Source organism: Rhinopithecus roxellana, chromosome 10 (genome assembly GCF_007565055.1).
Source record: "Rhinopithecus roxellana isolate Shanxi Qingling chromosome 10, ASM756505v1, whole genome shotgun sequence".
Lineage (NCBI taxonomy): Eukaryota > Metazoa > Chordata > Mammalia > Primates > Cercopithecidae > Rhinopithecus > Rhinopithecus roxellana.
Window position 1 is genome coordinate 39,137,654 of NC_044558.1, and position 14,608 is coordinate 39,152,261.

At 39.0% G+C, this 14,608-nt stretch overlaps 1 protein-coding gene across 1 annotated transcript in view; it reads right to left on the minus strand.

Annotated features, from left to right (window-relative positions):
* LGR5 (leucine rich repeat containing G protein-coupled receptor 5) overlaps positions 1–14,608 on the minus strand; it is a 148,311-nt gene that overhangs the window by 16,296 nt on the left and 117,407 nt on the right. The window contains exons 6-11 of the mRNA XM_010370727.2: positions 12,381–12,452; positions 9,440–9,508; positions 7,263–7,334; positions 3,715–3,786; positions 3,490–3,558; positions 3,278–3,349 (exon numbers count right to left, since the gene is read on the minus strand). Coding sequence (XP_010369029.2) covers positions 3,278–3,349; positions 3,490–3,558; positions 3,715–3,786; positions 7,263–7,334; positions 9,440–9,508; positions 12,381–12,452 — 426 coding nt within the window. The remainder of the gene's footprint in view (positions 1–3,277; positions 3,350–3,489; positions 3,559–3,714; positions 3,787–7,262; positions 7,335–9,439; positions 9,509–12,380; positions 12,453–14,608) is intronic.

The window sequence follows — 14,608 nt, forward strand, 5'->3', positions numbered from 1 at the left end:
TATTAAGCCCAGGATGCATTAGCTTTTTTCCTTAATGCTTTTCCCCTCCCACCTTCCCCCAGCAAGGCCCAGTAAGTGTGGTTTCCCTCCCTGTGTCCATCTGTTTTCATTGTTCAGCTCCCACTTACAAGTGAGAACTTGCGATTTTTGGTTTTCTGTTCCTGCATTAGTTTGCTGAGAATAATGGCTTCCAATTTCATCCATGTCCCTGCAAAGGACATGATCTGATTCCTTCTTATGGCTGCGTAGTATTCCATGGTGTATATGTAGCACGTTTTCTTTATCCAGTCTATCATTGGTGGGCATTTGGGTTGATTTCATATCTTTGCTACTGTGAATAGTGCTTCAGTGAACATACATGTGCATGTATCTTTATAATATAATGATTTCTATTCCTTTGGGTATATACCCGGTTATGGGATTGCTGGGTCAAATGGTATTTCCAGTTCTAAATATTTAAGGAATTGCCACACTATTTTCCACAATGGTTGGAAATTATATTCCTACCAACAGTGTAAAAGCATTCCTATGTCTCTGCAACCTCACCAGCATTTGTTGTTTCTTGACTTTTTAATAATTGCCATTCTGACTGGTGTGAGATGGTATCTCATTGTGGTTTTGATTTGCATTTCTCTAATGATCAGTGATGCTGAACTATTTTTCATATGTTTGTTGGCTGCACGTATGTCTTTTTTTGAGAAGTGTCTGTTCATATTCTTGGCCCACTTTTTAATGGGGTTTTTTTCTTGTAAATTTGCTTAAGTTCCTTGTAGATTCTGGATATTAGCCCCTTGTCAGATGGACAGATTGCAAAAATTTTCTCCCATTCTGTCAGTTGTCTGTTCGCTCTGATGATAGTTTCATTTGCTGTGCAGAAGCTCTTCGAATTAATTAGATCCCATTTGTCAATTTTTGCTTTTGTTGCAATTGCTTTAGGCGATTTCATCATAAAGTCTTGGCTCTTGCCTATGTCCTGAATGGTATTGACTAGATTTTCTTCTAGAGTTTTTATAGTTTTGAGTTTTACATTTAAGTCTTAATCCACCTTGAGTTAATTTTTGTATAAGGTGTAAGGAAGGGATCCAGTTTCAATTTTCTGCATATGGCTAGCCAGTTCTCTCAGCACCATTGATTAAACAGAGAATGTTTTGTCCATTGCCAAGCACTTCTTATATAAAGCTACCATGTTTATAGCTTTATTTGTATTATCTGGTTTAATCCCTGTGGCCACCTTATGAGGGAGGCACTATGATTCTAACCATACGATATGAAATGACTTGCCTAAGTTGACCCAGCTAGTAAGTGGGGAATGTTACACATAGCCTATAGAATGGGCTAAATAATTCCCATGCACATGATGCAAAACTAGGCATGTACAGTGAAATTTCCTCAAGTAACAAGTACTCAGTGGAAGATTTAGCCGAAGGGGGAGAGCTCTCAGATCTGTATCTCCAGGAGAACATACAGCACCTTATACTAGGGGTGAGGCTCCTGGGTTCTAGTCTCAACTTCAGCTAATTCTACTTGGTTGATACACTGGCTAAGCACTGGCATCTTTCTCAGGTCTCCTAAATGAGAAGACACCATTTTGCAGGGTCACTGGGAAGAAGAAATGATTATTATAGGTGAAAGTGCTTTGAAAATGACAAGATCTACTATGAATGTTATGTGTATTCCTGACGGCTTTTCAAGTTCCTACTTGAGGAAAGAATAATGGTTCCAAGGAAGTGAGAAAGATAATAAAAGCTAACACTGACTGAGAGTTACGGTGTCCCAGGTACTGCTGTAACTGTTTGACATGTAGTCATTTAATCAGTTCTCATGAGAACCCTCTGAAGGAAGTGGCTACATCTCCCTTTTATAAACTGGGAAACTGAGCTGCAGGAGGAATAATAATGTGCTCAAGATCCCATGCTGGCATATAGAGTCTGGATTTGAACCAGAAAAGCTGTCTCCACAGCCTTTGCTTTTAAAGTCATTTTGCCAGTGAGCCTCCATTCATGCAACTCTAGACCTCAGTGGTTACCACTCTTGGTGTGACATAGCAGAGACAGAGGCAGTTTAAACACTGGCTCCTTACTTACTAGCTCTAGTATGTAAAACCCTAATCATATAACTGAGACAGTTTTCTGGAGAAATGGGGATGATTATACCTGCTCTGGGTGTGGTAGGCAGAATTCTAACATGGTCTCCCAAATTTCTGCCACCTGATATATACACACTTCCTCCCAGTTATTCAATCAAACTGGTTGTATTTGAATTCAAACTCACTTCTTTCTTGCCTTGTGACTTTAACATATTAACTTCTCTAATTCTGTTTTCTTATCTGTAGCTGTACTTCATGGGGTGGGGTGGGGAAGAAAGATTTGCTCTATACTCCCCTCTTTCAGATGTGAATCACTGACTCCAAGGCTACCAAGTGGTGTCACTACACCCATTGAGCAACTGGAGCCTGAAGTGACACGGCAGGCTGGGGCTGGGGAAAGGCAGAATCACAGCAGCAGCCATTCCCGCTCATCTACTTAATATTCCGAGTGCTGCTAAGTAAAGCTTATGGCGAATTTACAGGCACTCAACGGCCACAGGTGCCTTCTATGTGAGTGCAGAGCCATGGCAAAAGATTAAGAGTCCTTTTATTAAGTCCCTACAATGCTTGAGAGGACAATAATTGTGTTGAGTGGAAGTTGAGGGAGAAGGCTGAAAATGGAAGGTCAAAACAAGGCTCCTTGAATCCATGTACTTGTTTTCATAACACATGGGAAAGGCAGAGGAAAAAAGTCCCAAGTCAATAGAAATAACATATGCAAGCTGTTTAACCATTACAGGAAACATTAGAACATGGCACTGACAACTGTACTGGAAGAATGTTTGATCACCTTTATCAAGGATTGTGTGGATCTGATATCTCAATGTTTGATTTTGGCATCCATATTGGGTGGTTGATCCATTATGTTATTTTGTTCTGCTCTGCAAAGCCTTTAGAGGGGGAAATAAAGTGATTTGGCCTGTTCATATCTTTTCTGAAAGAAAACATGTGCCAACTGAAAGTCTAGTGGGAGCTCGTTTGGGACTTAGAAAACAAAGGTACATTACCATTGTTATCAGGATCATGTCAGAGAGTCTGGACCAAAGAGGGCAAAGGAGGCCTGACCTCCTACAGATCTGCAGGGAAAGAACTTTCTCCTCTTTTAAAGAGATTATTGAAATCATGTCTGCCATTTCACCCCTAAATGGAAGTTGCCTGTTTACACAACATTATTGCCTTACTGATACGCACAGCACTTGGAGATTAGGTAACTGATTGCAGACGGTTTGAGGAAGAGATGAGATCTGTGCTCCAGTTAAAGTCCTGTTAAAACACAAACCAGACATAATTCTTTCATTTGGGCATCACACAGTGACATATTTTGACTCACTGATGTTAAGACTGATCAAGCTCTAGTGGCAGTGTATGTTCTGGGCGAAGTCAAGAGTCTACTCAGTACTTACAGACTCTCCAGGTTTGCAGTTCCAGTTAAATCAGGAAATTCAGTTATTTGTGAGGCACTATTCAGAGTCCTAGAAGGAGGAGTATATGAGTATTACTGGCAGAAGATTCTAGACAGGGGTAATTTTTATTGCCATTTTCAAAGGACTTCAACCTATAATATTCATTTGGTTTTTCACAGCAACCCTGTAGAGGGAAAGTGATCCATAAGAGACATAGAAACTTACAGTGTTCTTAGCTCAGGTAAATGTTGAAAAGCAGATCTCCCAACAAACTGGATGGGATTGTCATAGAAATGTCTAAAAGAAAGCCAAACAGCAATTAATATCTTAGTATAAAATTTGAAAGATGAGTATCTGTTCAAAATTTGAGCAAATACATTAAATGTACTTATGTAATTTTTGATTATACTGTATTATATAACATTCCCAATTCCTTGGTTTCAGGCAAACCTCAAAAGTGTTTTGACTCACAGTATGAGACTTCTGGTAGGGAATCTGTACTATATAAAATTGAAGATTTCTGACAGCAAGGGAGATATGAGTGATAGTTACTAAGGAGAAAAGCAAGTAAACTGAACACTTAACAGTTTCCTCTCCCTCCAACATCTGTAGAATATCCATTGAGTGGCAAAAAGGTAATTCCAAGTACTGGCAATCAGATCTTTAATTAATGAAAGATGAAGTCTGTCTATCGATATCTACTGAAGGTTATTATATCTGCTGGTCACCATAACATACACAAGAGACTCATCAAATTATTGGAGAGGAAATGAGCTATTCTGCATATGTCTAAAATTAGAATTTTCTTGAATTAATTATTGTTTTAAAAGGTGGGATATTATTAGAGCTTAAATAATATTTCGTTTTACAGATGTTTTCAGTGTAGTGGTATTTGAACTGCCTTGTCCATGGAGTGCCATACGCTTTTTAGCTGAGTCTTTCTTCTAGTCCAACTAAACTCAACAAATATTCATGAATGTCTACCATGTTTAAAGTATGAGGGTAGGTATGTGAGGATTTAAATATTGATTTATTAAAAAGCTGTCACTGGGCAACTACTTTGGGCCTGGCATTATACTAGATGCTGGGGGTTTGAAGAAGAATGATAAGATGTTCCTGCAGTAAAGGAGCCTGGATTCAGCTGGATAAAGCAAATAAATAACAGCATATCACTTTCTATTTAACAAAGCCCTTGCATATATATATAAGCTCTCGCATATATATATATGTAAGGGCTTTGTTAAATAGAAAGTATATATATATGCAAGTGTGATATATATATATAAGCTTAATCGATCCATGCAACAACTTTATAAGATTCATAGTGTAGATACTATTTTCTTCACTTTTGGAGGAGCAAATTGAGGCTCAGATACCTTGGCAAGCTCATTACCTCCCAGAGCCTCAATTTTCTAATTTGTTAAGCTGAGATAATAATGCTTAGTGGTAGGGTTTGCATAAAAATTAAAAGAGCGAATGCATGTGTAACATTTGAAACAGAACCTGGGATACAGTTGTTACCCAACAAACCTAAATCCTCTTCTGTCCTCCTACCCACTGAGCTCTTCTTTTCTCTTGGGATTAATCAGTAAGAGAAAGAGCTAGAGCTGGAATATGGGCCTTATGATGAAAAAATGGAGCTTTCCTCTTACTAGCTTATTAGCTCTTAGCTATACCATGTACTCATATGCATAAAATTGTGTTCACATACATGTACATATACACACACACACACTATATATATATATGTATATATATACACACACACACTGGGCAGGTATGAATATACATGTTTGTGTGCATAAGTTAGAAGTATCATAAACACACATAAGGAGTTTTAGGGTTCTCAGGAGGGAACTCTCTCGTATGTTCGGGAGAGATTATAAAAAACTTCAAGAAATGGCATTTGAAATGGGCCCTGAAAGACAGAATTTCAAGAAGCATAGTGAGGGAATGGGATTGTAGGAGCAAAGGAAATAAGAAAAGAGCTTTGTTCCATGAATGTAACTTAGTCAGTCTGGTTTATGACTTAGGGTGATTGAGGAGAGCTTTGGGGAACTGGTTGAGAAGGTTGGCTTAGGCAATGTGTAGCCTTAGGCTGTGAATGTTAGGGTGAGGAGTTTGAATTAGTGTAAATAGGCATCTTGAACACACGTTTCACAGCAGGAGCAACAAGATGGTTGCTGTGCTTCAAGGAAGATGACCCCGCCAACAGTGAAGGGAGGGAGGCCAGCCTCATGCAGACTGGTGAAAATCTAGATGTCATGGCTGGCAGAGAGGCTGGTGCAGTGGAGGTCAGGAGGTATGGATAGGATGGGGACTACAGAGGTGGAAATGAGGAGTGCGTAGCCAACTGGACCTGGAAAGCATTCACAGAAATGCGGGCTTTGAAGAGATGGAAACAGATGCAGGAGCAAGGAGAGGAGAGTTTCAGGGAGAAAGTGGCCACTACTGTCAAATAGTGGATAGGAGCTCTGATACTTATGGTGGGGGGCCGGGGGGTGCGCTGCTAGTTCCTCAGGGAGTATTAGCATATCAAAAGAGTGATGAAAAACCAGTACTGTGGCTGCAGAAGGAGGAGCAAAGGCAACGTAATTTGTCAACCTCTTAATATGCAAATACTCTCTAATGAGGGCTAATGTTTACTGTCAATATACTTTAAAACTCTTAGTTTGGCAAAATATTGCCAGAACATTTCAGAAACAATGAATAGTTTTTTTCTTCCAGTTGTCAGGGCTAATTGGGACTCCTGCTCATTTGTGACAAATAACACATGGTTCCAGAAAGCCCGTCAATCCAGTTGGCACAGGACCAACATCTGCCGAGAAGTGCCCCTAGAGTCACGTTTAACAGTTGTCCTTACTCTCCTCCTCTATATTCAGGCTTCTCATTCACAACCTCAGGTTTGATGGTGTCCCAAACCTGCCTTGGAGAGAAGCCTTTTGTCTAAGAGCCAGCCTCATACTTATAACTATATATCATCATTCTTCTATATTAAATGTGAGACATAACATTAGTTATACTTTGTAGTTGTAACTCTGTTTTATTATTTTGTTTGAGACAGGGCTCTGTTGCCCATGGTGGACTTCAGAGGCGTGATCATAGCTCACTGTAACCTCCAACTCTTGGGCTCAAGTGATCCTCCTGCACTGGCCTCCCAAAGTGTTAGAATTACAGGCATGAGTCACAGTACCTGGCCTATTTTATTCTTTTATGGCATATAAATCCTCATATACACCTTTCTAAAACATTATTTATCTTTCTAGATTTACATTCCAGTTTGTATAAATGTGATGTTTGGGCATAATAATGAATGAAGATAGAGGCTTAGCACAAAACAGTATAAACCCCCTACCATCAATTTAGGCTGGAGTCTATTGCTATAAAAGACATCTATTTGTATATAATAATTTATATTTCTAGTATACTCGGGTTTAAGTTCAGAATGACTATGCAGACTTGACATTAATGCTCTAAAAATCAGTTTTATTCCTTGGAAAATAGAGGTAATAAAAAGCATTATACAAGATTATTTTAAAGATACCTAGCACATCTGGAGATACAAATCATAATGTGATCTTTAAAAAAATCTTTTATATTATTTCAGTGTTCAGCTAGAACCTGGCAAAATGCATGCGTATATACTTTTCTGTATGAGCTCTTAGATTGACTGAGATGAAACTCAAGCAAATATAGAATATTCATTGTATTTAAAAGTATAATATATGCTATATTTCAGGATGGAGAAACCAAAAAGCATTATAGTCACTTACATTGTAATAAGAGAAGGGTTGCCTACAAATGCTTTCTCAGGTATTGACCTGATATTGTTGCTATGAAATCCTCTAGAAAGAGAAAAAACATTATAAAAAATCATGTGTGGAGTAAAATTATTTACTAGAATCCCCCACCCTGACCACAGTGGCAATAATCAGAAGCTTTAGTAACCAGAGGACAACGTTAAATTCCTCTATGCATCTCGAAACTTAGGTGCCGTTATTTACTCTCTAGGGGATAAAAAAAAGTCCTGTGCTGTCATCTTAAAAGAGAAATAAAGAATCTGAAAATAATAACTGCACTTCATGAAAACTCACAATCTAATGTTATAAGAAGAAAATTTGTTAATATCCAATAGAGCATCATTGTATAAAAGCCGGAGAGAGTGGAAACCATTTTTGGAGAGATTATGATCACTCCTACTGACCCCATTTGAAGCTAGAAGAGAAAATTGACTTAAGCTGCAGTGAAGTAAAGATTTAAGTAGTCTCCTTATGAGGACAAAATTTTCTGACTTGAAGAAAGATGCCCCGGCTCAGTGAGTCTGTAGTTATAAGCTGATTGTCATCTGTTGTTGTTGATGTTGTCTGAATGGCAGAGAAGCAGATTCAATGATCTTTGGAGCTTATTTGGGCTTGTGGCTGTATGGGGTGACCCTATGCCACGAAGCCCAGCTAAGCCACACATGGGGTTTCCTGAGTCAGAACACCCTAAGGGTTTTTCTTATAAACAAACTCCTCTGTGTCTCCTTTAGCTGTATGTCTTATTTCTCACTGCTAGGGAAATGAGGTTCTATGTTTATTTTCCTTTCCAAGTGTTAGGACATTACTCACATAGGTTATTTATCTTTTTAGATACAAAAAAGCTAATTAAATTTTATCATCTAAAAGGCAGTATATGCAACCCAATGGCTGAAAGTCAGCTTTTCTTTACTAAAATTATGGGGCTTTAGAATTAAATAAGATTCATTAAACATTTACAAATGAAATACAGTTGACCCTTGCACAAAATGGGTTTAAACTGCATGGATCCACTTTTTGTTGTTGTTGTTGAGACAGAATCTTGCTCTGTCTCCCAGGCTGGAGTGCAGTGGTGCAATCTTGGCTCACTGCAATCCCTGCCCCTCTGGTTCAGAGCAATTCTCGTGCCTCAGCCTCCCAAGAAGCTGGGATTACAGGCATGTGCCACCAGGCCCGGCAAATCTTTGTATTTTTAGTAGAGACTGGGGTTTCACCATGTTGGCCAGGCTGGTCTCGAACACCTGGCCTCAAGTAACCTGCCTGCCTTGGCCTCCCAAAGTGCTGGGATTACAGGCATGACCACTGCCTGTGTGGCTCCACTTATACGTGAGTTTTCTTCTGCCTCTGCCACCCCTGAGATAACAAGACAAACATCTTCTCTTCCTCCTCAGCCTCCTCAATGTGAAGATGACAGGGATGAAGACCTTTACGATGGTACACTTCCACGTAATAAATAGTAAATATATTTTCTCTTCCTTAGGATTTTTTAAATAACATTTTCTTTTCTCTAGCTTACTTTTATAAGAATACAGTACAGAATACATATACAAAATATGTGTTAATGGACTGTTTATGTTATTGGTAAGGCGTCTGGCCAACATTAGGCTATTAGTAGTCAAGTTTTTAAGGAGTCAAAAGTTTTACGTGGGTTTTCTACTGTGCAAGGGTTGGTGTCCCTAACCCTGAGTTGTTCAAGGGTCAGCTGCAATGTATGTGAATGCATCTCATACTTTACTAGGCACAGTTTGATTCATCTATTTCTAGACTTATGCAACCCAGAAATGTTCAAGTTCTCAGAAATGCTCAGCAACTAAATTCCATTTTAGTTCTACTACTAAAAATCTACAAATATATAAAGTATATAAATGTTGGGAGAGTATGTACGGCTTAGAAAAAGAGAAAAGAATATGACTTACAGAAATATATGTATTTCTTTTATATATATATTAGAGAAACCCAGCATAAATAAAAAATATTATCTGGTATTTGCTAGAGATAGAATCAATTAAAAGATATTTCAAGAGTACTTTAGCATTGTTTATGTAAAGTTAAAATTTTCTAGCAAGTCATATTATGTAAAACAATCACATGTATTTTTAAATACATTCACAAAAGGATAAAGTTCTCCCATTAAAATTGTCCTAAATACTTACAGTTCTTTAAGGTTGGAGAGTGTTCTAATTGCAGTGGGGAATTCATCAAGGTTATTGTAATTTAAATCTCTGAAAATGAGTAAATAGTATTTTCAGTTTTTTATTTAAAACTTCATATATACTCTACAAGGAAAGTTAACATGCTATTCCAATGAACCCATATGACTAATGGAAGTTCTCATTGCTTTTCTGGATGGAAAGAGATTTTCTTGGCTTGTTGATTACCAACATTCTGTAAGTATCTGCATTAAAATGGTCATTTGACTAATCATAAGAAATTTGAGAGTCAAGGCTCAATGGCACTGGGGCGTCTCAAAAAGAAAGAGAGTGTGCTGGAGTATTAGCTTCTAAGTAGGAAAGATGCCTCTTTGACCAGGTGTTGATGGCTGCCTGATGGAGCTCTTCAACTGAACCCGGCTCACTAATTGGCCAGTGTGAATTTGCACTCCTCAGGGCTCCTGGATCACATCAGTTTTCTTGTTCCGTCCTTCACTCCCTTGTGACATGACATCTTGCAGGGCTGCTTTGTCTTTGACTTTCACAGGGTTCCCATATCCCTCCCAGCCTGAAGTCCAGGATGAATCTTACTTCTGGAGAAGTTTATGTGAGACAGGGTACTCTCAGAAAGGACATTTTGTCTAGAATTTCTTCAGAGTCATAAATGATTCAGAAATAGGATGTTTTCCTTGATCTGTGCAGCAAAGTTCTATGTTATCCCTCATGACCAGAGATGAAGTGGTCAAATTATCTCAAATCATTAGTTTCTGTATCTGTTATAGCACAGTTGGCTTCTCAATTTCATTGCTCACAAGTGCTTTACAGACTTACTCTACCTTATATCTAGATCTTTGTATGAAAAAGTAATTGCCTCCTGGTCTCTGGGAATGGCAGATTTCCCAGATGACGCAGAAAAATCTTTTGGTCAGGCAATCACATGTGGTTAGATTCTCCTCTGTGGAGAATTGCTATTTAATTTTAAGAGAGAGATAATCTGACTGAGTTAAACATGAATCAAGGTTCCTACTTGTCTGGCACAAACCATCCTTAAGCTATACTGCAGGCAGGAAACACGTGTCTTTTGTAGACATAAATTTTCTTCCTGTTTGTAAATCTCTCCAGATGCTCTGTTTTGATTAAACAAGGATTGGGCCCTTATAAATTACTTGGATTTCTAGTGAGGGAAAGGAAGAGGCTGGAAATAACCAAATTGCTTATCCTCTGTAGCCCTGGGCATGGTAGGGGAAGGGGAGACAATAAGACTCACATGAACTTTTCCCTGACATGTTTTGCTCTATGTTATTTACATGCAATCCTGGGTCCTTACCCCAAACATTGAGGGGGGGCGTGGGGGGGAAGCTATTTATGGAAATACCCATCAAAGCCCATCTTGTTTTTCATTCCTGTTATTGTTCAAAAGGGCTGGAAGGTGATTTCCATTGCTGAGATTTCTGAGCCCAGCCCGGTGTAGATAAGAGTTCTAAGTTTTCCTAGCAGCTGATGGGAACTGCTTGTCTATGCCATTAAGTTGACGTAAAGGTCCTGCCTGGACAAGTTCATCTTTGCCACCTAAGAGGAAACACAGGGTGACTTAACCCTGGAAAGAGCTGTTAACGCTCATAGGCTAGAAGAAGAATACCATCAACACAGGGTCCCTCAGGAAATTAGTAACCCAGATCTGGTTAGAAGCTAAATTAATCATGAACAAATTGCTAAGCTCTGTATGCAGATGAACAGTGGGCCCCAAGGGCACAGAAGTGGTCTTTGGTCTTTTCTTTTTGCGGTTCTGGTCAGAGCCAGCATTGCAGATTCAGTGACCTGTGTGGTTTATTGCATTTGAGTATTAAAAATGTGAGGGTAGGGATGGTGACATGGCTGCAACCACCCTCCTCTCCCAGCACACTCAGGACCCTCCCTGCCTGTCACCTCACTCTCATCACACCTTTCACAACAGGGCAATGAAGAGCAGCTCCTCCCCCGGAAAAAGCCTGGGTCCCTGCTGTGGCCCACAAGAACCTCTACCTTGGCTCTGTGAGAGTGTCTAGGATATGGTCAGCTGACTGGACTCTATTTTTACCATAGGTACCAATTAAGAACTGAACTTTTGACTTATTCTTTGGAAGTAGTATATAGTAGTAAACATGGATTTCAGAATCAGACTAGAGGAGGAAGCAAATCTCAGTTCTGCTACTGACTAGATATGTAATAACTTTACCTCACTACAGCCTAAAATGGGATACTGTAAGAAGTAATTAAAACAATGTATGCCATAAGCTCAGTGCAATATTTGATTATAGATATACTCCATAAATAGTAGCTATTACTACTTTTCACCATTTTTTCTTTTTTGAGACAAGGTCTTGCTCTGTCAACCAGGTTGGAGTGCAGTGGCATGATCACAGCTCACTGCAGCCTCAAATTCCTGGGCTCAAGCGATCCTCCCGCATTGGCCTCCCAAGTGTTAGGATTACAGGCACCAGCCACCATGCCCAGTCCCTTTTTCATCTTTTGAATTGCTTTAGCATGAGCTGTCACTGTTTCCTAATGAGATGCCTGTTCATCTGAGATTGAAGATGCAGGCATTGGCCTGGCCTGCATCCTCTCGTTCAGCAGGGAGTACCAGACTCATGAACAGTGAGCCTGAGTGATCCTTGACAGAGACTACACGTTTCTAAGCAAATAGTCACTGCGCAGTAGAGAACATCTCATTTAATCTATAATGATTCTAACTAATTTATCACTCTCATTAGATTAAAATAAAATCCCAGTTTTATTGTTCAGCCCTGTGAAGGTTGTGTGTGTAAGATAATGCCACTGTAAATATCTGTTGAAAGCTTAGGCAATTAACCAAACCAAACAAAGTCTGGCTTTAAGGCTATTTTGATTCTTTCAGAATATTCATGAAAATACTGAAAAAAGGGAAACAAATAAAAGGTCAACTCACAAAGTCTCCAGGCTGTGGAGCCCATCAAAGCATTTCTTTCCCAGGGAGTGGATTCTATTGTTATGGAGATGTCTGCAGTAGAACATTACAGATAGTTAGTAAGACACACTGCACAGAGCACACTTACCATTTTGATAGCTTAAATCCAAAGAAACGTACACTAAAGAATGCACTACTTATAAGAAGCTAACTTAAAAAATGGCTATATGCTGCATTCACTCATACCACAGATGATTCTATACCACAGAATTTAAAAAACAGTCACAGTTTTTTTATCTTTTAGCTTCGGGACATCAGGGTGTGTATAATAATATGAGCAACACGATTGGTATAAGTAAGTTTGGGTTTCAAGGCTTTTTAAAAAAAATTTTAAGTTCAGGGGTGCATGTGCAGGTTTGTTACGCAGGTAAACTTGTGTCATGGGGGTCTACTGTAAAGATTATTTCATTACCCAGGTATTAAGCCTAGTACCCACTAATTATTTTCCTGATCTTCTCCCTCCTCCCACCTTCCACCCTCTGATAGGTCCCAGTGTGTGTTGTTCCCCTCTGTGTGTCCATATGTGCTCCGATCATTTAACCCCCACTTCTAAGTGAGAACATTCAGTATTTGGTTTTCTGTTCCTGCATTAGTGTGCTAAGGATAATGGCCGCCATCCATATTCCTGCAAAGGACATGATCTTGTTCTTTTTTATGGCTGCATAGTATTCCATGGTGTATATGTACCACATTTTCTTTATCCAGTCTATCATTGATGGGCATTTACGTTGATTCCATGTCTTTGCTATTGTGAATAGTGCTGCAGTGAACATACACATGCATGTGTCTTTATAATAGAATGATTTCTATTCCTTTGGGAATCCCAGTAATGGGATTGCTGGGTCAAATGGTATTTCTGTCTTTAGGTCTTTGAGGAGTTGCCACACTGTCTTCCACAATGGTTGAACTAATTTACATTCTCCAGGCATATTTGTAAGCATAGTTTGTTCAGCATGGCTTTGGGATATAGGATGTTAAGCAATGATACTGACCATCATTGACACCTGGAGGATAGATGTAGCAAGCACATTTTCCAGTAAAGCTGAAGGCATATAATGGCTACCTTCCCAGGGCAGGGGCACAGGTTAACAGGAAACAACAATTTCAGTCACAGGCAATGGTGATCAGATTTTTCTGCTGCCCAAGGAGATTAGTTATCTTGACACAGTATTAGTGTATATAATTATCATCTTTGGCTCAATTGGTAAGTCAGTTAGGTCAGAGCCAGTGAGAAGAGCTGTGCACAACTGAAAACTGGACCAACTCTCAAAAGGATTTTAGAAAATGGGCTTAAGGAGGACAAGGTTTAAAAGTGTAGCTGGATCTGTATAAATCCATTTCCTCTAGTGGAGGAAAAGAAATTAAAGCATATACCCAGCTTCTGGTGGGTCAGTAGCATCATCTTTATATGTGAAATTCAGTGTAGAAATTTCTAATATCACAAAAAAATTCTTTTCCTTCTATGCTAAGATTTTTGTTCTAATAAATAAATTTTCATTTTAGGTGAGATTTATGTAACATTCATTGAGGATCTTCTACACACAGCATATGAGGAAGGAGATTGAGGGGAACCTAAAAAGATAAATAAGATATTGTCCAGCCCTCAAAGGAGTATACACTACAGTGCAAGGGACGGACATGTCATCAAGTGGAATGATTGAAGGAAGTGGTGGGTCAGTGGGTGGGCATGAAGCAAAGAGAGAAATAGTGAGACGAAGCTTTCCTCGATGATTGGTGATTGTATTATACATGTGGGGGTCATATTGCTACATTTTTAAAGAAGACTGATTATTTTTCAAACTATTACTTCTTTGAGAATCATTTTTTGATTCACTAAAATAATGAAATCTAGACATATGTGGGGAAAAGCTGTGCAAATGCATAACATGCTGTCAATTAAACCACCTTTGCAAAAAAAACAACAGTGAGAAAAATATGACAATGAAAGAGATCTAACCTAACCGACTCCATCTTGCCTTTAACCTCCAAGCTGCCCTTGTCTATTCCTGGGCATAGGCTGAACTAACTTTGGGAGGAATTTAGTTTATAGTTTAACTTTGAAACAAAATGATAACAGCGTGTTTCCAAAACAAACTCTCTCCTTGCCTGGGGACCAGACTGCCTTTGTAAAAGTAACAAATTAGCCACAGATTAGAAATTATGGTTTAGGAGACATGCAGCCAGAGGCC